The sequence below is a fragment of the Gopherus evgoodei genome, chromosome 14 (genome assembly GCF_007399415.2).
Source record: "Gopherus evgoodei ecotype Sinaloan lineage chromosome 14, rGopEvg1_v1.p, whole genome shotgun sequence".
In the NCBI taxonomy this organism is placed as follows: Eukaryota; Metazoa; Chordata; order Testudines; family Testudinidae; genus Gopherus; species Gopherus evgoodei.
Genome location: NC_044335.1, coordinates 7468079 through 7491761, shown reverse-complemented (window position 1 = coordinate 7491761; position 23683 = coordinate 7468079). Strand labels below are relative to the sequence as shown.

General features: G+C 46.3%; 2 protein-coding genes across 2 annotated transcripts in view; one reads left to right on the top strand and one right to left on the bottom strand.

The window, feature by feature from the left end:
- COL9A3 (collagen type IX alpha 3 chain) overlaps window positions 1–2579 on the top strand; it is a 76828-nt gene extending 74249 nt beyond the window's left edge. The window contains exon 32 of the mRNA XM_030533251.1: window positions 879–2579. Within this exon, the coding sequence (XP_030389111.1) occupies window positions 879–1096 (218 nt within the window). The 3' untranslated portion in view covers window positions 1097–2579. The remainder of the gene's footprint in view (window positions 1–878) is intronic.
- Window positions 2580–2822: 243 nt separating this feature from the next.
- Window positions 2823–19897, bottom strand: TCFL5 (transcription factor like 5). Its single transcript, XM_030533391.1, has 6 exons — window positions 19173–19897; window positions 18049–18235; window positions 17298–17460; window positions 15619–15862; window positions 13017–13158; window positions 2823–2945 (listed from the first exon to the last, which is right to left on the bottom strand). Exons 1-6 carry the CDS (start codon window positions 19895–19897, stop codon window positions 2823–2825), a joined length of 1584 nt encoding a protein of 527 aa, XP_030389251.1.
- Window positions 19898–23683: the final 3786 nt, after the last annotated feature.

Sequence of the window (23683 nt, the reverse complement as noted above, 5' to 3'; positions counted from 1 at the left end):
TATTTTTATGATAAATCTCCTCCCAGATAGACCTTTTCATAATATAATTAAGACGATGTATTTTACGGGGACATTTTACTGCAGCTACAAATTCAGTAGAGGGACAAAAGGGGAAGATTTCCCAAATGGCAAAAGAGAGTTGCTTTTGTGCTTAACTCTTCGATTTGTGCCTTTGGGAATCAACCCACATGAATCCTTCGCCTTCAACTGATACCAGGTACAAAACTAGAGGCCAAGCTGAGGATCCTCTAAGACTTTAGGCTGAGATGTACAAAGGACCTAAGGAAATTAGGTGTTCAAATCCCATTAACATTCAATGGAGTTTGGACACCTAACTCTCTTAGACTTTTTTGAAAATCCCAGCCTTACACAGGGAGGCAACAATCACTATAGGCTAGAATAAAGGCTGTTCAGACATAGCACATGTGGTTTGCGCTATGTCTGAATTCCTTTCTCCCTACAGTTACCATGCTAATCTGAGTTATGTGGTAGTAGAGAGATGACTCAGTCAGAAGCCAGTTTTGAAATGGTCAGCCACAGCAAAGTATGGTAGTCCCCAAAACAAGCAGACATATATGTAGGAACAACTATGAATTGGCAAACTTCTGCTGTCAGCTATACCAGTGTAAACCCAAAGTAATTCCACTAAATCCAGTTCAGTTATTCCAGGGTTAAACCATTATAACAGAGCAGAATTTAGCCTGTGGCTCAAACCATTACCCTATTTACTACAGATATCCTATACTTCAGAGAGCCATAATACAGCACTAGATATAACCCTCTTACAGCTTACAGATACCTACCTAATATATTAAATTTTACATGCAAATAAAAGCCAGGATTTCACCCCAAACCATTTTTCTTTTCTCTTCTTTAAGGTCCACCAGGTGTAACTGGAATTAGTAAAGATGGTCGAGATGGTGCTCATGGTGAACCTGGTCTGCCAGGTGATCCTGGTTTACCTGGTGCAATAGGGGCTCAGGGAACTCCAGGAATCTGTGATACGTCAGCCTGCATGGGTGCTGTTGGAGGAGGATCCAAAAAATTCTTCAGCACTAAAAGTGGAGAAGTGACTGAATATTTAAGTAAACAGTGAATTGTATGAAAAGAGTCAGAATCCTCCTAGTGATAAATGGACAAATATTCCTTTTATTAAAATGAATAAATGGAGACTTTGACACAGTAATTCAGTTCCATGACACAGGAAAGCATCAGACAAAAACCTTTACTAAAAAGATGCTTAAAATTGCTTCCCCACCCTCACCCCTTATTTTCCAGAATTTTTACTGCAAATCAGTCTCACATTCCCTTCCTCCCCAGTTTGTTGAAGAGACCTACAGGAGGAAGCGCTGCTCCTTTTACTGTCATCTCCCTAACTGTACAAAAGCTTGTGGTTATTTTGCATAAAGGCTTGAGTCTATGCTCACTGAATTCAGTAGTGATTCAGGCACTAACTGAACATCATTGACCATGTATATTTGTTGTCCACCATGAATTATTAGACTGTACCTCAAACATTTGCCATGGCTAGTAAATGTTAAACCCTTTGCACTCTTGAAATCTAACTCTGCAAAGGGTGTAATGTATATATTATAATTTACAGGGGAGAGTTTTTGTATATTTCCATGTTATAATAAAGGATATTCAATAACAGCATCTTCACACCCTCTACTTCAGCTATTTGCACAGAATTTGTGAAAAAAATCCCAAGTCAGAAAGGATGCTCTTCTCAACACCAGCCAAAATTACTGTATGAACTATTGTAAAAATAAAAGGAGATTTTTTTAACCTTTTTTTGTGATGTTGTAACTGTCATTATACACATCAAAGCTTGTTCTACTAAACCCCATCTTCCCCCCAATTGTTTTTATTAGAATTATTTAGAAATAAATTGTTGCAAAATTGTCAATATCCGTGATTTAAAACAGTATTTATTTTGAGGTGACCTTTTTTTGTACTATAAAACCTGTCAGCATCATCTGTTTTAAGAAATTAATAAAGCCACTTTTTCAGTTAATAAAATACACTATTTCTGTCCTGAACATTGCATCTTATTAACAAGCAGAGACATTTCTACTCTTTTAATATGAAAATATTTTGTGCACTTAAATAATTCACCGTTTACAGTATACCACTTTTGGACTGAAGCAACAATACAGGAAAATTGTTGGACAGTTTGTGCAAGAAATATTTAAAATACTACTGTATTTTAAAAGCAATGCCAATAGCATTGTATGATTCTTTAGTCCTATGGGGATGTACGGTTCAATATGAACTTCAAATTTGAATTCTAATACATATAATATTGTTTGTAAGATGTGTACTTATACAAGTGCTAACCAATTCAATTTTCTCAGTTTCAGTTGTGAAATGGGCACTATAATGGCATCTTTATTTATTTATTTTACATTTAACAGGAATGTACATTCATGACTGACTAAATACAACAGGACAGGTTGATGGTCTATAACAATTTCCAACTATCTCAAGTTAAAATGGATTTTGGTAGCTATTGGGGGAAAAATATTTAGTGGCTGTCATGACATTTTCTTGTTGCTTCTGGTCCCAAAGCTCTCTAAGAGGACACTGATCAATTAATATTGTTGGTAATTCATTTATCTTTCCATTTTGAATAAAGAATGTTTTCTTTACTGTTCTATTTATGTGTTTTTACAAATTATATTTTGCAAGTCACTCTTGAGGATTCTTCAATTTCAAATTAGTCACAGGAGATGAAGTCCAGTATGTGGACATAAAATAATTGCTATGGAACATCATTAGGTATCAATACTTTCCGTAAAACACTGGGTATTTAGTTCAAACTACTTGATCTCCATTGCTGTGGTATTCTGTATGTTTTCCTGCATTGGACATGTTACTAATGAGTCAGCTCTTGTTAGTTTTAGTCTCCTGCCTGTTTTACCACAGAACACAGTCTCAAATTCCTAAAACCAAAAATACGAAGTAATTATTATCATGCTTAATGCAATACATATTTAAGTAAATTATTATTAAACTACTAAGGGGTGGGCAAATCCTGCAACTGGTAAACCGTCGAGGGAATGATAGTCCAGTGGTTAGGGTGCTAGCCTGGGCCATGAGAGACCTGGTTTCAATGTCCTGCTCTGCCTCAGACTGCCTGATTGACCCTGGGCAAGTCACTTAGGCCCAGCTCCTCAAAGGTACCTAAGCACAGTTAAGTGCCTAAAATCTTTGAGGATCTGGGCCTTAACCTCTCTGTGCCTCAGTTCCCCATCTGTAATATTGGGATAATAGGGTTTCACTACCTCACAGGCATGGTGGGAGGCTAAATACATTAACAATTGTGAGGTGTTTAAAAAACAATTGAATTGGGCAGAAAAAATTTGCCTGCTACTACTGACTAAATACTGTAGGAGCCCCTTCCAGCTAATGTGACCTTTTATAACCCCAGCAGTTCTGATAGTGAATGTTTGCAATTGTGCCTCCAGCGCACCTGCATCCCCCAAACCCATCTTCATAGTAGAGCATAAGGAACCCCTGCAATGTAGTATTAAATGAACATAGATCTCTCAGTTGGCCCCCAGCATAGTGCTCCCTTCTGCTGTGGAATCTTGTTGGTTTTGCTGCAATCAGAAACTGCCACAACTGTTAAGGACAGAATTTGTTCCTCCATTTATGTGAACTTTTGTGTGTCAAATCAGTTAGCATTTTAGGAGAAAATTCTACTTTCAACCGGTCACATACAGCCCATTAGTCAATGGATATTGCTTATATATAGCTGAAGGCAGGAAAGACGGTTACTCACCTTTGTAACTGTTGTTTTTCGAGATGTGTTGCTCACATCCATTCCAGTTAGGTGTGCGCGCCGCGCGTGCACGTTCACCGGAAACTTTTTACCCTAGCAACTCCAGTGGGCCGGCAGGTCGCCCCCTGGAGTGGCACCGCCATGGCGCCCAATATATATCCCTGCCGGCCCGCCCGCTCCTCAGTTCCTTCTTGCCGGCTACTCCGACAGTGGGGAAGGAGGGCGGGTGTGGAATGGATGTGAGCAACACATCTCGAAGAACAACAGTTACAAAGGTGAGTAACCGTCTTTTCTTCTTCGAGTGATTGCTCACATCCATTCCAGTTAGGTGAATCCCAAGCCATACCTAGGCGGTGGGGTCGGAGTGAGAAGTCGCGGCATGGAGCACTGCAGTTCCGAAGGCCGCATCCTCTCTTGACTGCTGGACCAGGGCGTAGTGGGAAGCAAAGGTGTGGACCGATGACCAGGTCGCTGCCCGACAGATTTCCTGGATGGGCACACGGGCGAGGAAAGCCAGCGACGACGCCTGCGCCCTGGTAGAATGCGCAGTCACACGGCCCGTAGGGACACGGGCCAAGTCATAACAGGTCCTGATGCAGGACGTTACCCAAGAGGATAACCTCTGGGAGGAGATAGGAAGCCCTTTCATACGGTCCGCTACCGCCACGAAAAGCTGGGGGGATTTGCGGAAGGGTTTGGTCCTCTCCACGTAGAACGCGAGAGCCCTACGGACATCAAGCGAGTGGAGCTGCTGCTCCCTGCCTGAGGAGTGAGGTTTTGGGAAAAAAAACAGGAGGAATATCTCTTGGTTGACGTGGAAGGCTGAGACCACCTTGGGTAGAAAGGCAGGGTGTGGTCTCAGTTGCACCTTGTCTTTGTGGAAGACCGTATATGGGGGGTCTACCACAAGAGCTCGGAGTTCTGACACCCGTCTAGCTGAGGTGATAGCTACTAGAAAGGCAGTCTTCCAAGAGAGGTAAAGCAGGGAGCAAGTAGCTAACGGCTCAAAGGGGGGCCCCATGAGCCGGGACAACACCAGGTTAAGATCCCAGGTTGGAGCACGGGGACGGACGTTAGGGAATAAACGTTCCAGCCCCTTAAGGAATCTCGACACCGTTGGGTGAGAAAAAACGGAGCGACCATCCGCACCCGGGTGAAAGGTGGAGATAGCTGCTAGGTGGACTCGCAACGATGATATGGCCAGACCTTGCCCTTTGAGGGACCAAACGTAGTCTAAGATGTCGGTCACCGAAACTTCCATAGGGCGGAGATTTCTCTCTACGCACCAACAGGAGAAGCGCTTCCATTTCGCCGAATATGTGGCTCTTGTGGACGGTTTCCTGCTGCTCAAGAGCACCTCCCTCACCGGCGTGGAGCAGCGCAGCTCAGAACCAGTCAGCCACGCAGGAGCCACGCCGCCAGGTGCAGCGACTGCAGGTCTGGGTGACAGAGGGTCCCGTGTTCCTGGGTGATCAGGTCCGGATGAAGGGGCAGGGGAACTGGGTCGGCTACGGCCAGGTCCAGCAGCATGGTGTACCAGTGCTGCCTGGGCCATGCCGGGGCCACCATGATCACGTGAGCCCTGTCCCTGCGCACCTTCAGCAGGACCCTGTGGACCAGAGGGAACGGGGGAAACGCATAATACAGGTGGGTCAACCACTGGATGAGGAAGGCATCCGCTATCGACCCCGGTTCCCTGCCCTGAAAGGAGCAGAACGCTTGGCACTTCCTGTTCCCCTTGGACGCAAAGAGGTCCACCCGGGGATAACCCCACCTCCGGAAAATGGAGAGAGCGACGTCCAGGCGGAGGGACCACTCGTGTGACAGGAAGGATCTGCTCAATCGATCCGCCAGCGTGTTCCGTACTCCGGGGAGGAAGGAAGCCCTGAGGTGAATGGAGTGGGCTACGCAAAAGTCCCAGAGTCGTATCGCCTCGTGGCACAGGGAGGAGGACCTGGTGCCGCCCTGCTTGTTGATATAGTACATGGTCGTCGTGTTGTCCGTGAACACGGCGACACAACGACCCTGAAGCTGATGACAGAACGCTTGACAAGCAAGGCGGACCGCTCTCAACTCCCGCATGTTGATGTGTAGCCCCACCTCCTCCTGGGACCACAGGCTCTGCGTCCGCAGGGTCCCTAGGTGGGCCCCCCAGCCTAGATCTGAGGCATCCGTTGTTAGGGATACCGAGGGCTGAGGGGGGTGGAAAGGGAGACCCGCACATAACACGGACTGGTCCAGCCACCAGCCGAGAGAGTCTAAGACCTTCTGGGGGATTGTGACTAACATGTCTAACGGCTGCCTTGACGGCCTGTAATGATTGATAAGCCACAGCTGGAGGGGCCTCATGCGGAGCCGAGCGTAATCGGTCACAAAGGTGCAAGCCGCCATGTGGCCTAACAGGGTTAGACATGTCCGCACTGACGTCAATGGGGCTGACCGCAAACATTGAACGATCGCCGACATGGTCTGGAATCGTTGCAGTGGCAGCAAGGCCCTGCCCACAGTGGCGTCCAGGACGGCCCCGATAAATTCCACCTTCTGTGTGGGCATCAGGGTGGACTTGTCTGTGTTTACCAAGAGGCCCAGACTTGCGAACATGCCGGTGATCACGCGGACATGGCTATTGACTTGTTGTTCCGACGTGCCCCGAATCAACCAATCGTCCAGATAAGGAAACACGTGGACACGATTGCGCCGAAGATGCGCCACAACAACTGCCATGCATTTTGTAAACACCCTCGGGGCCGTGGACAGGCCAAATGGGAGGACTGCAAATTGATAATGAAGAGCCCCCACAACGAAGCGGAGGAAACGTCTGTGGCGTGGCCAAACGGCAATGTGAAAATACGCGTCCTGCATGTCGAGGGCGGCGTACCAGTCTCCCGGATCCAGGGATGGGATAATGGTCACCAGGGATACCATGCGGAACTTCAACTTCACCAGGTATTTGTTGAGCTCTCGCAGGTCGAGGATAGACCTGAGGCCTCCCTTGGCCTTGGGGATCAGAAAGTAGCGGGAATAAAACCCCTTGCCTTTCTCGTTTTCCGGAACCGCCTCTATAGCTCCTTTGCTGAGGAGCGTCTGCACCTCCTGCCGAAGGAATTGCTCGTGAGAGGGGTCCCTGAAGAGGGACGAGGAAGGGGGGCGGGAAGGAGGAAATGAAACAAACTGCAGGCGGTATCCCGTCTGCACCGTGCTTAAGACCCAGCGGTCCGATGTTATTTGGGACCACGCCGGGAAGAAAAACGAAAGGCGGTTGGAAAACGGGGGGGAAGGATCCATTAGGGAAACTGTTACTGCGCCCTCGGGCGCACCTTCAAAATGAAGGCTTAGGTCCAGGCGGGGGCTTAGAGGAGCCTTGGTTCTGCCCTCCTTGGTTCCCCGAATGCCTGCGCCTTCCATTCCTGCCGCGGCGCCTGTTAAGGTCCTGCCGCTGGCGGAACTGGGAAAACGGCCTGCGCTGTTGTTGTTGCTGTGGCCGGAAGGGTCTACGCTGCGTCACGGGAGTGTGCATCCCGAGGGACCGCATGATGACTCGGTTATCTTTCAGACTCTTGAGTCTGGGGTCTGTCTTGTCAGAGAACAAGCCCTGGCCTTCGAAAGGAAGGTCCTGTATAGTATGCTGGAGTTCCGGCGGAAGGCCGGAAACCTGCAGCCAGGAGATGCGATGCATCGTAACTCCCGACGCGAGGGTACGGGCAGCCGAGTCTGCAGCGTCCAAGAAGGCTTGCAAGGCCGTGCGTGCGACCTTCTTGCCTTCATCCGAGATGGCCGCCCACTCTTGGCGAGCGTCTTGTGGCAGCAGCTCCTTAAATTTGTCTGCTGCCACCCAGGAATTGAAGGCGTATCTGCTCAGCAGGGCTTGCTGGTTGGAGACCCTGAGCTGCAGCGCCCCAGCCGAGTACACCTTACGGCCGAGGAGGTCCATCCGCCTGGCTTCTCTGGATTTGGGGGCTGGAGCCTCCTGGCCATGACGCTCTCTATCATTCACGGATTGAACCACCAGGGAACCCGGTGTCGGGTGCACATGGAGGTACCCATAGCCTTTAGAAGGGGCCATGTACTTCCTCTCGACGCCCTTGGCAGTAGGAGGAATGGAGGCCGGAGACTGCCAGATGGTGTTGGCGTTGGCCTGGATGGTTCGTATGAAGGGCAGGGCGACCCTGGTGGGAGCGTCAGATGAGAGGATGGTGACAATTGGATCCTCTATCTCTGAGACCTCCTCGGCTTGCAGACTCAGATTTTGAGCTAATCGCCTGAGGAGGTCTTGGTGCGCCCTGAGATCCAGCGGGGGGGGGGGCTGTTGGAGGAGGTACCAGCCACCGCTTCATCCGGGGAGGAGGATGAGGAGACCCCAGGCAAGAGAGTGTCTAACTGTGGGTCTTCCTCAGCCCTCGCCTCTGCCTCAGGAGCCAAAGCGGAGTCTTGTTGCTTGGACCCTTCCTCCCCATCCGGGGAGGGAGGGGGGCGAGACAACGAGGCTTCAGGAGCCCTACGCTCCGCAGTCGCCGACCTAGCAGGGAGCTGTTGGGGGCCCTGGGCCTGATGGTATGCCCAGGGTGTCCAGAATCCCCATTGTTGCGGGCCTTGGTCCTGCTGCGGCGGATCACTGAATAGCGCCGCCTGCCGGTCGGTGCCCAGCGCATACCCGCTGTCCGTTTGCGAGGATACGGACGGCTGTCTAGAGGGCCATGGTGGGGCCGACCCTGGATGGTAAGGGTCTGCGCGGGTCGGCACGGAGGATCGTCTCGGTGCCGGGAGTCATATCGGTGCCGGGATCGGGATCGGGACCGGGTTCTGTCACGGTGCCGGGATCCGGATCGGTATCGGGCGCCGATTCGGTGCCGGGACCTGCCACCAGCTCGGTGCCGGGAGGTCGACCGGGACCGGGACCTGCCACCAGCTCGGTGCCGGGAGGTCGACCGGGACCTGCCACCAGCTCGGTGCCGGGAGGTCGACCGGTGCGGCGAATAGCGTCGGGACCTGCTCCTGGAATCGCGGTGCCGGTCTCGGCGACTGGAACCTGACCGCGATCGTCTTGATGTCGACCGGTGCCGCGAGTGCGACCGGTACCGCTGAGGGGAGCGGTGCCGGGACTGCGAGCGGCGGTGGGACCTGGAGCGACCATGACGTCGGGACCTGGATCGCGAACGAGAGTCTCGAGGTGGTGCCGACATCATGGGCTTGCCTCTGGACACGACCCGCACCGGAGGTACCGGGGGTGGCAGCCGAGTGGGCTCAGTCAGGGCTATGAGGTCCCGAGCCGAGGCGAAGGTCTCCGGTGTGGATGGGACCACTATCTCAACCCCAGATCTTGTGGGGGAGCTCGGCGGCACCGGACTCGACGGACCCGCCGGGCCCGGAGTCGACGGTGCCGGCGGCGCCGCGGCCGATGTCGAGGCCGGGCGCTCTAGCCGGGTCTGCCTGGCCGGAGTAGCGGACTTCGACGGCCTTGGCTCTGTCTCCCGTGCCGGAGAAGGTCGGTGCCGGGGAGTCTTCTCTGTGCCGGTGCGATCCGGTGCCGGCGCCGAGATCACGGCCTGCGAAGCCGTCGGGTCAAGTGCCGCCTCCATAAGGAGAGTTTGGAGTCTTTGATCCCTCTCCTTCTTTGTCCTTGGCTTAAAAGCCTTACAGATGCGGCACTTGTCGGATCTGTGCGATTCCCCTAGGCACTTCAGGCACGCTTCGTGGGGATCGCTGGTAGGCATGGGCTTCTTGCAGGCCGCACACTGCTTGAAGCCCAGCGAAACAGGCATGAGCCTGGCGCCAGGTGCCGGAAGGGCTAAGCCCCCGGCGAAGAACTATTTAACAACTACTTAACTTAACTACTACTTAACAAACTAATTAACAACTACAATAGTACTAGAGATAAACGATAGATAAACGATAGATAACTAGGAGAGCTAGGGACGTGGAGGACAGCTATGCCGCACTCCACAGTTCCAACGACTGACACGGCGGTAAGAAGGAACTGAGGAGTGGGCGGGCCGGCAGGGATATATATTGGGCGCCATGGCGGCGCCACTCCAGGGGGCGACCTGCCGGCCCACTGGAGTTGCTAGGGTAAAAAGTTTCCGGCGAACGTGCACGCGCGGCGCGCACACCTAACTGGAATGGATGTAAGCAATCACTCGAAGAAGAACTTTTATTTTTGACTACATTTCTGCAATTTAAAGCTTAATTTTTATGACAAATTGGGCAGCTTTTTCAGTGGACAAAACTTTGTGGACACAGATGCTCCAATCCCAAAGACTTCTGCATACGAATGCTAGTCTTCATAGTGCCTGCCCTAAGGTGTCATTTTGAAAAGAGACTAGGGAATAAATCAGTTCTTGAAGTGCTGTACGCCGCCACCACCTCCTGGGAGGGACCATATACTAAAAAGGCCACTGAAGGCTACTGCTACATGGCCATTGTGCATGGGTGTCAAAATCACCTCAGCTGTCATCACTGGATAACATAATAGGCATACAGAAAGATTTTATATATATGAGGGCTGTCAAGTGATTAAAAAATTAATCATGTTTAATCTGTTAATAATAGAATACCATTTATTTATATTTTTGGATGGTTTCTACATTTTCAAATACATTGATTTCAATTACAACACAGGATACAAAGTGTACAGTGCTCACTTTATATTTATTTTTGATTACAAGCTCTTTAGCATGAAAGCTGAACTTAAAAATATAGCGTTATGTAAAAAAAAGTGCATTGAAAAATTAAACAATGTAAAATTTTAGAGCCTGCAAGTCCACTCCGTCCTACTTCTTGTTCAGCCAATTGCTCAGACAAACCAGTTTGTTTACATTTGCAGGAGATAATGCTGCCTGCTTCTGGTTTACAATGTTACCTGACAGAACAGATGGTCTCATGGCACCATGTCGCAGGTGTTCTCATGGCACTGTGTTATAAGCTATTTATGTGCCACATGCGCTAAAGATTGATATGTCCCTTCAAGCTTCAACCACCATTCCAGGGGACATGCATCCATGTACAGAACCCTACCCATACGCAAAGTACGCAGCTGCGTAGGGCAGCAGGAAATTTGGTGCCCCAAATTTCCTAGTGCCCTATGCAGCTGCATGCGGCTCCAGCCCCTGCTCTGTCCCCTCCCCACTCCACCGCCTTCCCCAAAGCCTCTGCCCCGCCTCTGCCCACACATGCTCCGCCTCAGCTCCGCCCCACTCCACTGCTTCCACAAAGCCCCCAACTCCTACCCTGTCTCTGCTCTGCCCCAGCCCCAGCCTCTACTCCTCTGAGGACTGCAGCAGGGGGCAGGCCTGCACTCACTAGCAGCAGGAAGTGCAGCGATCGAGCCCCAGTTGCGCCATTGGTGAATGCTGGGGCGGGGGTCAGGTCCTCCCTGGCCCTCCAAGGCTGGAAGCCAGGACAGCAGAGTGGAACAGGCTGTGGCTGTGGCTGGGTCACTCCACTTACTGCTGCCTCATGAGTGCAGGGGTGGGGGGAAATGCGGACTTGACCCTGTACTCACTGGGCGGCAGGAAGTGGCACAACCCAGCCCCAACCTGCTCCGCTCCGCAAGCTTGTTCTGTGGGGGTGGTTGCCTCCTACCCCTCCAAGATTGCTCCTGCCCCCTGCGGAGGACTGGGGCCAGCCCCCACCACGGAGGCCTGCTCCCCGCCCCCCACCAAGAAGGCTGTATAGAGCACCAGAATGGCTAGGGACAGCCGTCCATGCTGATGGTTTTTGCTCGCTAACAATCCAAAGCAGCACAGACCCATGTATGTTCATTTTTATTATCTGAGTCAGATGCCACCAGCAGAAGGCTGATTTTCTTTTTTGGTGGTTTGGATTCTGTAGTTTCCGCATTGGAGTGTTGCTCTTTTAAGACTTCTGAACCTATGCTGCACACCTTGTCCCTCTCAGATTCTGGCAGGCACTACAGAGTCTTAAACCTTGGATCAAGTGCTATAGCTATCTTTAGAAATTTCACATTGGTACCTTCTTTGCATTTTGTCAAATCTGCAATGAACGTATTCTTAAAATGAACAACATGTGCTGGGTCATCATCCGAGACTGTTATAACATGAAATGTATGGCAGAAAGTGGGCAAAACTCCCCCAAGGAGTTCAATCACAAATTTAATTAACGCATTATTTTTTTATGAGCGTCATCATCATGGAAGCATGTCCTCTGGAATGGTGGCCATAGCATGAAAGGGCATACAAATGTTTAGCGTATCTGGCATGTAAATACCTTCCAATGCTGGCTACAAAAGTGCCATGCAAATGCCTGTTCTCACTTTCAGGTGACATTGCAAACAAGAAGCAGGCAGCATTATCTCCTGTAAATGCAAAGAAACTTGTTTGTTTTAGCGATTGGCTGAACAAGAAGTAGGACTGAGTGAACTTGTAGGCTCTGAAGTTTTACATTGTTCTGTTTTTGAGTGCAGTTATGTAACAAAAAATCTACAGTTGTAAGTTGCACTTTCATGATAAAGATATTGTACTACAGTACTTGTATGAGGTGAGCTGAAAAATACTATTTATTTAGTTTATCATGTTTACAGTGCAAATATTTGTAATAAAAAATAATATTCACTTTGATTTCAATTACAACACCAAATATAATATATATGAAAATGTAGAAAAATATCCAAAATATTTAATAAATTTCAATTGGTATTCTAGTTTAACAGTGTGATTAAAACTGCAATTAAGCGTGATTAATTTTTTTGAGTTAATCGCGTGAGTTAACTGCGCTTCATCGACAGCCCTAATTACTGAACTCTCTAATAAAATAAAGTACAAGACAAATAAATTCACTTATAAAAACCAGAGAGATTAGAATAGGAAGCAGAAAATGGAATGGGAAAAACAGCTCAGTGTGTATGAGTGAGCAGGATAGATATGGATAAAAAGTAGAATGTTTAGAGAAGGCTTCAAACCTACAGCCTGCTCTGGTTCCCCTAATTCCCAAGTGTGGCTCTAATGGACCAAATCAAACTTTACTTAGCTTGTGAGATCTGTTGCAACACAGACTATGAGCTCAATTGAAACCATTCTAATAATACCTATTAAAAGAACATCCAGTTCATTGACTTTGTATCCTTCAGCCATGTTTTTAAGAGACAAAATAAACGTCCAACACAGGTGTTTCATGAGTCTTTCGTGATGCAATACAGATTTAGTTAAAATGTTTAACTATTTTAAGATCATTATTAGAAAAATTTAAAAAGATGGATTGTATGAGATTTATTAACCTTTTTCAGGGAATCACCGTGCCTTTCCTGAATATATTTCAAAAATGCTGTTGTCCACTGTAATGTTGTTGCCTTATCAGTATCAGCAGTGCAGAATGGAACCAGAAGATTCAATTCATCACAACAAATCCGGATTCTGCGCCTACAGTCAACGCAAAATAATATTCTAGCAGCCAATTAACCCAGATAGCTGACATAGATATATGGTTGTATAGCAGTTTGATATTTGTTTTGCATTTTGAGGGGACCAACACCGGATAGGTATGAATAGGAATAAACACAAATATTTAGAAGATTCACCAAAGCTAGCCCAGGTCAATGCAAATTACATTGCTTTGTGCCAGCTAATCTGCCTACATTCCAAAGAGCTGCACCTAAGTCACCCTAAGACCATTTTGCCAGTGCAACCCTTCGTCTGAGCTTTTATTGGGGAGAGGAAGAGGGTACCAGCTTTAGTTTTTAGCCAGGGCTTGACAGACGAACCCCTAGCAGAGGCTTCAAGTTCTGAGGGTTTATGCTGAATCACTGCACGATGGGGAGAATCCACTGAGGCCTAACACATGGGCACTAAACTTTAGACACAAATTTTAATAGTTCTTAGCTGGCTGTATTTTTGCTTTTGTGGTCATTATTTAACATTTACAGTGCAACAGTGTCTAAAGATCACATTAGGTTGAGCCCTATTGTGCTTGGCACTGTATAAATATATAATAATAAATGCCAATCCCTGCCAAAAGAGCTTTCAGTTTATGGCTGCTCTACAGTATTAGCAATCACTCATTTCAATATTATTCATTTCTACTAGCGTAAGTCTTTCTTAAAACTGCCTTTAAGACACAGAACACTTGTATCAAATTAGGATCTATACAGAGTTATACCCTGTGCAAATGGGAGTGAAAAGCAAATGACATTTTTCCATGGTGTTCAATTGTACCCTGTTAGCATTGTGTTGGCACAGAACCCTGGGAGTGGTGGGAAGGTGACTGAAAGCCACTTCTTTGCTCGCCTGATCCTGAAGCTGGCTGAGAGCTGAAATGCCCCCCACTGTAATGTAGAGCAGTCTACAGACTAAATTATATCAGAGTAGTTCTCAACAGACCACTCTGCTAGCTGAGGCTCACCAGAGCACATTATGTTCTGGACCTGGCACTTCATGTCCAAAGAAGTGGGAGAGTAGGTGGAGTCAAGTCAACTATGTCAGCTTTATTTAGAGTTTATTGTATTAGTTTTAGAATAATTCTAACTATATTTCAATCACAATAAGAAAACATTTTATTTTCATTTCCTCTAATCAGCTGCAAAAGAGAGATAGTTAATTAATTTACAGAAAGTGACTGTTACTTTGAAATCACTGTCATATGTCTGCCATGATTACATATCTTTTGTTACCTATGTACCTGAAGTTTGCATACTTCCTGTGTTGTTATAAAATAGCCATGTTTTGAAAGAATCTGTTAAAGCGTTTTGGTGTATCTTATATTTTTAGAGAGTCAATAATAATTTTTAAAAAACCCTAAACACCTAAACCAGAGTTTTATTTGCCTTCAGCAGACAACCACTCCCTTTTCTACATGAGAACCCTGGTGGATAAAAATCAATGATTTAAAAAAAAAAATCAGATTTTTTTGATAAAATGCTTTTTGAGGGAAAAACCTATCTAAAGATAGTTTGAATTAAGATATGTTATAGCTCAAAGATATCTCATCATGGAATATGAATTATAAATTCTACTTCTATAGTATGAGACAATATATTCATGTAATCTTTAAGAAAAGTTATGTAAATGAGTTCCAATAGTTCTTGGATTAGGGACCCAATCTTATGGGGTTCCAGGGAATTCTGCATAGATTATTTATGTTAACCTTTCTATCTACCTAATGGGACTCAGTGCCAAGTCTAGAAGATACCATCAGAGATACTTAGTTTTGCAGTTCTCAAACTGTGGATTTGTGTCTCTAGAGATAACATGCTTGTTAACAGCAAAAATGTTTTTAAATAAATAAATAAATAAATAAATAAATAATGTGTAGAGGCAGACGTGAAAGTAAGCTGGTACGGCATAATGGCAAGAGCCAGTACACCGCCAATGTACTGGCTTCCCCAGGCCAGCGATTTAAAGGGCCTGGGGCTCCCGGCAGCGGCGAGAGCCCCGAGCCCTTTAAATTGCCACCAGAGCCCCACTGCTGGAGACCCTCGGTAGCAGAGGCAGCCAGGAGCCCTGGGGCTCAGGCAGCGATTTAAAGGGCCCATGGCTCCCAGCAGTGATTTAAGGGTCCGGGGCTCCCAGCTGCTGCTATCAGGGCCAGGGGACTTAAAGGCCCTGCCCCCCTGCTCAGGACTGTGGCGTACCAGTAAATCGTTTAAGTTACTTTCACCCCTGTATAGAGGTGAGAAATAACAGACCTCAATCCTATTGTCCCTCTGCAAATTTGCATACACAGTTAATCCCTTACCACCCTGATGAGAATGCCACATACCCCTGACGAAGTAAGCTAAACATGTCCAATAATCTATTTTAAATGATATAATTAGTATACTGTAGTTAATTTATGCTTTAAGAATTTTTTTTTGTTGGAACTCTTCACAGAGCCATGGAAATTACCTTCTGTCTCTTTCCATGCGGTTATGTCTCTCCCGGCGCTGAGAGATTCCTCCCTGAGTTCCACTCTGTGCCTGCATACTTGAATTTACCTGTGTTGACAGCCAAGTACCTTGTGCAGATGCAGTATTTTGGCTATCACATATATTTTGAATTTCACTAAGAGGTTTGCGGTCCACATTTGCATCCAACTGGCGTATTCTGCTGCGACTTCTTTTGTTTATTGCTTGTTTACATAAAGCTTCTTCTTTGCAAAACAAGGGGAAAAAGCAGTACTTTATTTTTGATTCTCCCACTCTATCATTATTTAATAAAAATTAAGCTTCACTGAAACTTTATAATTTTGTAAGTTTTCATTTTGATGGACTAATCTGAAACTAATATAAAAAAGTTAGACCTCCGTAATTGTAACTCTTCTTATTTTCAAATGAGTTCATACTGAACTCAAGTTCATCTGAAAATTAAGTGCCCAATTCTACTAAAGCACTTTGAAAATATAAAGTGCGGTAAATATGAAATTCACATTTTCAAGATAATTACTGCTGCACTACTAAATGTAAGCTAGTGTTGAGGCAATCAACTTTTTCATCCTACTATTCAAAGGAAAAAATGTCAACCAATAAATGAGCAATATCAAATTAATAATTAAGGATCAAATGCTCCCATAAAGGGGAACTTCCTGTATATGGGTCATAGCTCAGTGAATTTCAGCTTGTGGTATTTCCTCCTAATTATTCCCTGCTGCACTAGCACAACTATTGTCACTATGTGGGGCAGGAGACAGAGAGAGAGTACCATCACATGCACAGATTTTCCAGAATGCCCGCAGATCTGTCCAGCTGGAGAGGGGAGGGGCAGCCACACAGAGGCCCGTGCCTGACAAACTGCTGTATGAGACTGACAAGACTTTAAAGAGAAACTGCTGAGCTTCAGTTCATCTGAAAATTTGATACCATGAGCTCAGGATTAAACAAAGACTGTGAATGGCTAGCCAACTACAAAAGCAGTTTCTCCTCCCTTGGTGTTCACACCTCAACTGCTAGAAGAGGGCCTCATCCTCCTTGATTGAACTAACCTCGTTATCTCTAGCCTGACTCTTGCTTGCATATTTATTTATACCTGCCTCTGGAAATTTCCACTACATGGATCCAACAAAGTGGGTATTCACCCACCAAAGCTCATGCTCCAATATGTCTGTTAGTCTATAAGGTGCCACAGGACTCTTGGCTGCTCTTACAGATCCCGACTTACAGGCTACTCCTCTGATACTTGACATTTTTATAGGAGCCCTGCTGCCATTGCTTGCCCTGTTCTCACTGCTCTGAAATCCCCTGATGCCCTCAGGTAGAGACTTACTACAAGGGGAGAGCCTGAAGATGATAATTCAGGTTTTGAAATTCCCCTGGATGTGCTGGCGCACTGATAGTTTTGGCTCCCTCATAAAGTGGCTTGCCACACCAGCACTTAGGGGCAAACACTATAGTCAGAAACCAGCAAGGATGTTGATCATTTCTGAAAGTCTGTCAAATATCTACTGATTCTGTAGATTATTTGTAGAGTTCAAATTGCATATATGGAACCAGTAAAAGCACATTCATCCTTGAAAACAAACAAGTCAGAAGAAATATAACTTGAGGTTGAGTGGCACAGAAAGCAAAGTGAGCAGAAGCTAAATCATTTACCTCCTACTTTAATCCAAACTTGTTCAGGTAAAGCTTTATTCCTAGTGCCTACTGTTTGTTTAGTGGATTCAATTTCCTGATGATAACAAAAAGAGAATGTTCTAGGTAATCCGACGTCTTGATGTTTGGCAGCTTCCAGAATAGTACATGATGTGCCAGAGTTCTGAAAAGGAAATTAGGGAGTGTTAAGTGAAAAGAGGAGGAGAATACTTTTGATATGTATTTTAATGTTAGTCCCATCCTATGAGTTGTATTGATAAATCAAATGCCAATTGTGATTTTTTTTCTGTACCATAGTAATGTGATTTTAACATCCAGACCGTTTGTGTAGTTTTATTGTACCTCTGGCAGTTTCTGTGTGCCAGTTTTGGTTATTATTCTTGGCTTGCAGTAACTGTGAGAATATGAATTTCATGCGTTTTTGTCAAAAGAAAATGGAAAAGAGGAATCAAGAGACAACTCTACTTGCTAACCACCTACTTGCCTGTAGCTATGTCTTTGTGAAGGAAACTGATGTAGCAGTGAATTGAGTGACTTAAACAAAAGTATCTTCCTGGAAAGAAATCTAATAGACTGTTGGTCCTGACAGTTGGGTACTAATTCATGTAAGATATAAGGACTTAATCAAAAAACTCTATAAAATAACTTTGAATCTGATCAATTAAAATGAAATTGTATTTTACAAATTTAGACTACTGTTAAAGTTGCAAAGAAGGAGGTTACAAATAGTAATAGAAAACATAAAATCTACCTGTGTTTGTGAAGGGTTAGCACTTCCAGAAGTAGAACAGGCATTCATAGTAAATAATGGATATGTGAACTGTAAAGCAGTAGCTGCAGCAGCAGTCTTATTTTTCACTAATGTAGTACATTTATTCTGCTGCTGGTGAAGAGGCACACTCATTAGTTCTGCTGGTTGACGAACAAGTGTTACTAAACTAAAAATAAATAAATAAATAAAACAAGACCAGTTACTTGAAAATGATCTCCTCTTCTAGTGACAATAACTAAAAAAAAAAAAAAATTCATTTCAATTTACTTTAAATACACAATACCATTAAAGGCCAACTGTTTATCTCACTGCCTTCAATGGCAAAAAGGATCTGTTTAATAAATTATTTTATTCTGTACAGTGAAATTACACGGTTAGACTTCATAAAAGTATTTCCTTCAGCCCTCTAAGTTTGAAACTGAAAAAGTACATATTGTGGTGTAATAAACACAGGCTCAGTAACAAAAATATTCAAATAAGTGGCAGTGTGTGCAAGTCTGAGGTTCATATCTTGCTACAAGCAGATTTGTGCAGATAAGCTTTTACATTATAACACTAACCAGAGTCCTCTGATTAGTCTGTGTGAAATCTGCATTTCTTCTTGCAAAATAAGGATGCAACATAGAATCTCGGGGTTGGAAGGGACCTCAGGAGGTCATCTAGTCCAACTCCCTGCTCAAAGGAGGACCAATCCCAGACCCTTAAGTGGCCCCCTCAAAGATTGAACTCACAACCCTGGGTTTAGCAGGCAAATGCTCAAACCAAACATCTAAATAAAGCTCTGGTTTATATATTTTGCTTACATTTGATATTGATGTCAAAAATAAAAGTTGAAAATTAATTAATTTACACAACTATATTGTGTATTATATTCATAACTGACCAAGCTCAGACCTAGTGTAAGTAAGCACCATTTGAAGTTAATGGGAATTGGGCCCCACTTTCTCAAGATCTTAATTTTATGCCAAAGCACACAGCTAGTTATTTTGAGTATTAAAAACACTGCACTGTTCATATGTTTGAATCTGCCTAAATTAATACTGAACTACATGAAAATATATTATTTAACAGTAAACTTTAAACTAAAGTTAATGACAACACACTTGTTAAGAGTCACTCCAGATTCTTGTGGCTCTTGACGTCTCGGATTTTCTGTCTGGATGCTGTTGAATCTGTCTTCCAAACGAACACGAACTGCAGATTTAGACCTAGGCTCAGGAGCTGGTGCTGAATTTTCAACAAGTACAGTTTCTTTATTTATCCCACCAAAATTTTCACCATGTTTAACTCTTACTATACTGTGCCCTGTGACTTCTACAGAGCTGCTATTAGGTGTTTTATCTACTTCATTAGAAGGGAGATGAGATTCACTAAGTAGCATCATTCTGAGCTCTTGAAAGTCAATGTGCCCCAGACATTGGTTTGAACCCATTAAATTGCTGTCAGAAGATAGACCTGACTGACAGATAACTGGGTAAACTGACTGGTTCCCAGAGTATGATGAATAGCCAGCTTGATTGGTGTTCACTGAGGACTGGTGCTGAGGTTGATCTGCAGGATTACTAGCTGAGAAGAAAGCAGAATTGAGCCTAGCTTCCCCCATTTCGCCTTCGTTTGCTTGTGCCTCCATGTGTGAATAGAGTATGTGCTGAAGCTGGGTGTACTCTATTTCAGTCATTTCCACCAGGTTGAGGTCTGTGGTGGTGAAGTTTAGGTTTTGCTCACCAAAGGAGCTGTCAGTTGAGACTTCAGGTCCAGCAGGAGCAGGATCCGGAACACCAGCAACTGTCTGTGGACTGGAGCTCTGTTTTGAACTTGATCCTGACATGGCTTCAAACTAGAAACTGAATCAATCACTAATAAATCCTTCAACAACAAAGTGTGTGCTTCCAGAAAATGCTATCATAACCACTCCCTCAAAAAAAAACAAACCACAAAACCTGCAAATGAAGTACTCCCCTGTAACAACTCCGAGAGCAATGAACCATCACCCTGTAAAAAAAATGAGTCATCCAACCCAAGATGGAGAGTACAACCCCTCCCCAGTCAATAATAGTTCTTCAAAAGAGGGGACATCACATCCCGCCTGGCGACCCCCCACAAAGGAGTGTATAGCCCCACCCCCGGTACGGTCCCCTCCAAAAAGAGAGGGAATAACTCACCAGAAACACCACCTCCAAAACAGGGTGTAATCTCCCAATATCACCGCCTCCGAATGGAGGCTAGGGCCCCCAATAATGTCCCCAGAGAAGGCACTACCCGCCCAATGATGCTGCCAACTAGAGGGGGGAGGGGCTCTGCCCCTGATGATAATGGCTTCCAGCCAGCCCCAAAATGGAGGGGGGGTCAGCACCTCCCAAAAACAGTAACACCAAGCAGGGGGAGGGGTAAATTCAGCCCATCCCACTAACACCCCAAAATAGGGTGGTGGAGGGGGTCAACTCAGCCCCGAGCAGCCTGCCCCCTCCCCAGTGTTCCCTGAGGCGCAGCTGTACCCCCCTCCCCCCAAAGGCCTGCCTCAGGGGTGCGGCCAGGTGCGAAGTCTGCCTAGCAACAGGCAGGAGGTGGAGGAGGGGCGTCTGCGAAGTGCAGTTCCGCCTGGGGGGTCGGACCGCCTACCCGTGCGCGTGCGCCGCCGCTTTTTAACCGCCGCGAGCCTTCCTTCCTCCCCCGCCCCCCGCGCACCCCAGTGAGCGAGGGAGGCTCGTGCGCGGGCGCCACCCGCTGCGCCCGGCCTCGCGCCGTAACTGCAGACGCTGCAGGGTGAGATTCCCGCCGAAGTCGGGTTAATGGTCACGTGCCCGGCCCGGCACGGGCGCACTAGCGCAGGAGCAAAGAAACCCGCTGCGCACGCGTCGTCGTCCTCATTCACTGGCGCGGCGAGGCGGGGCTGTGCCGCCCTCCTTTGCTGCACCCCAAACCGCCCCTCAGGAACACACCGCACCCCGTTCCCCTAAACAGCCCCAGATCAGCTTCTCCCAGGCCTGTCAGCAACACCCCCCCACACACTGGGGTGATCAGCTGTCCCACTTTTATAGGGACAGTCCTGATTTTTGGGTCTTTTTCTTATATAGGTTCCTATTACCCCCCCCCACCCCCTCCCGATTTTTCAGACTTGCTGTCTGGTCACCCTACCCCAGGCACAGCACCCCAAACCGCCTCCCCTCCCTTACCCGCCCTCAGGGACCATCTCCCTACCTTACACCCCCCCCCCAATGTGCAGCACCTTCACCCCTCCCCCCACCTACAGCCGGCCTTGGTGTTTTCCATAAAAAATGAAACTTTTAACATACTTTTAACCCTAAATACTCCTGGTTCATCTCTCTCCTCCCCCACCCCCCCAGAAATACCCCCTACACACTCACCTTGAGACCATCTCCCCTCCCCCCTTTCCCCAGGAACACCCCCCTCTTCATTCCTGGCAGAAAGACAGTTACACTCAGTGCTCCCCATAAACTCGCCCCTTCCCCAACTCCTCCCACAAGCACCCCCACACCATTTCCCTCTCCCTCCTAGACATTTCCCTTCAAGGAATCCTATCCACAGCGTATCAGCCTGGAAGGGAGAACAGGGCTCTTCTGTGCCCAGCTCTGTCACTGCCCAGCTGTATGACCTTACTCAAGCCCTTCCCATCTTCTCCCCACAGTAACAAGGGAAATAAATCCAAAGAACAGAAACAGAAGAGAGGGAAATGTAGTAAGATGGCCCTGGATGGGTATGCTGCATAAATATGCTATTTCTGTCACTACGTCATCACAAAAAAACATTCCAATGGTGTTTGACTACCTTGAAATAATGGTGGGTACAGGAAAACTACCCCAGCGCAATCAGGATACCGCAGAACTTTGGCTGGGAGGAAATGCCAAGGCCAACTTTTGCTGTGGGGTAGAATGGCCTAAATGCAAAATAACTCAGATGAAGGCAAGAGAGTTTATGCACGTTTAAACTCCTGCAACTAGTATGGAGCAAATTTTGTTCTTTAATTATGGAGGAATTGGTCTGATTAGGAAGAAGTTATATCTACACAGCACAATGTCAAGACTGAGTAGGCATGATATTCAAAAGCGTTAAGTGATTGAGAAGCCCAAATCCCATTGACTTTCAATAAGATTTGTGCCCCTAAAGTCACTAAAATCTTTTCAAAATCATGCCAAATACCTTTGTGTGGGATCTAAAGAGCTTTGAGGATGCTGTCCTGTCACACAACAAATGGGCTACCTAGTACTGGTCACTCTGAGCTCAACAACCCAATTTATTTCTTATGCATAAGCAGCCTTACTCTTGATTTTGAGGTGTAATTTTTCTTCTGGGAAGGAGGGGGGTCGCTCCCTCTCTCCCACTGCCATAGCCCCCGAGCTGGAACTGGGAAGGAGGGGGGTCTCTCCCCTGCCACAGCAGCCACAGAGCTGAGACTGGGAAGGAAGGCCATCTCTCCCTGGCAACCGCAGCCCTGGAGTTGGGGAGTCACCTTTCTCTGGCCCCCACAGCCCTGCACATCCCAAATTCCCCCAACCCCCTTTTCTCATCTCACTGCAGCCTCCCACCTGCCCTCTATTCTCCCCAAGGCCATCACCTCGCTGTGTGTATGTCTTCTGCAGGGTCCAGACACCTAATTAGTGGAGCCACACCTGCGCAGCTCTACTAATTAGGAGGGTGGCCCTCCATTCTCTTGTGTGCAGCCACTCAGGCACACATCTTAGAGGGAACCGCGGACCACCTGAATGGAGCTCACGGACCACTGGACCACAGTTTGAGAACCTCTGATACAGATATTTTTCTGCCTCAGATGACCTATTGAGATCACTTCCAGTCCTACACTTGTATGATAAAAACTCAGTGTTGTTTTTAGAGTTTATCTGAATCAGGCTAAAAGTTGTCATTCTTTCAAGCCCCAATTTTGAAATCTAGACAGCTTATCTTGCAGCAGAATTCAAGTCTAGCTAACCACAGAGTGAACACGGCCATGCTTATGAAATGGAACCACTACCAATTTTGTCAAGCCCCTGATGCTGTTTCCTGGCTACTGGCTCTATGTAAGTCAGACCTACTGGGCCCTAACTTGACCAAATCCCACCATGAACATTTGCAGGAGCCTATTTGACATTGCTATGGAGACCACCCATCCTAGCACACAAGAAACATAGAAGTCCCTTGTAGTCACTCCACCTGCTTCCAAATCACAGAAGGCGTTGTTCTTCATGAATGGGATGAATTTTCCCCCTTCCATCTCTGCAAAGGCTGAGAGCTGGTGAGCTGTTTATCGAAGAAATTTCTCATTAGTTCTGCAGATGTATGCACTGCAAATGACAACCTCATAACTCAAATAAAAAATCTGGACCACCCTAGAAAATGTTTTTGAATGACTAATGTAAAAAAAAATCATAAACAAGTAAAATAAAGATCTTACTTGTCTTTCAAAACCATTACAGTTAATGACAATTGTTAAATAAATTGTTTTGTTTTGAAAGCACTATCCTTGTTCAGAATGGTAAAGAAATTGAGCAATCTGATTAGCAAAACATCCACCATTGCTCAGCAACTGTTTCACATGCCATTCTTCTTCTCCGAAGCCTCTCAAATTGTAATACTCTTTGTCTTGTTAAAAAGTAGTAAT

Bases quoted from the DNA above. Each gene is read 5' to 3' on its own strand.
- TCFL5 (XM_030533391.1), bottom strand. From the start codon at position 19,897: ATGTCAGGATCAAGTTCAAAACAGAGCTCCAGTCCACAGACAGTTGCT. The intron at 13,159-15,618 runs GTAATTTCCATG...CGTTGACTGTAG, and splicing joins CGCATGGAAAGAGACAGAAG to GCGCAGAATCCGGATTTGTT. The intron at 2,946-13,016 runs GTTAATAAATCT...TTTTGGTTTTAG, and splicing joins ACGGTGATTCCCTGAAAAAG to GAATTTGAGACTGTGTTCTG.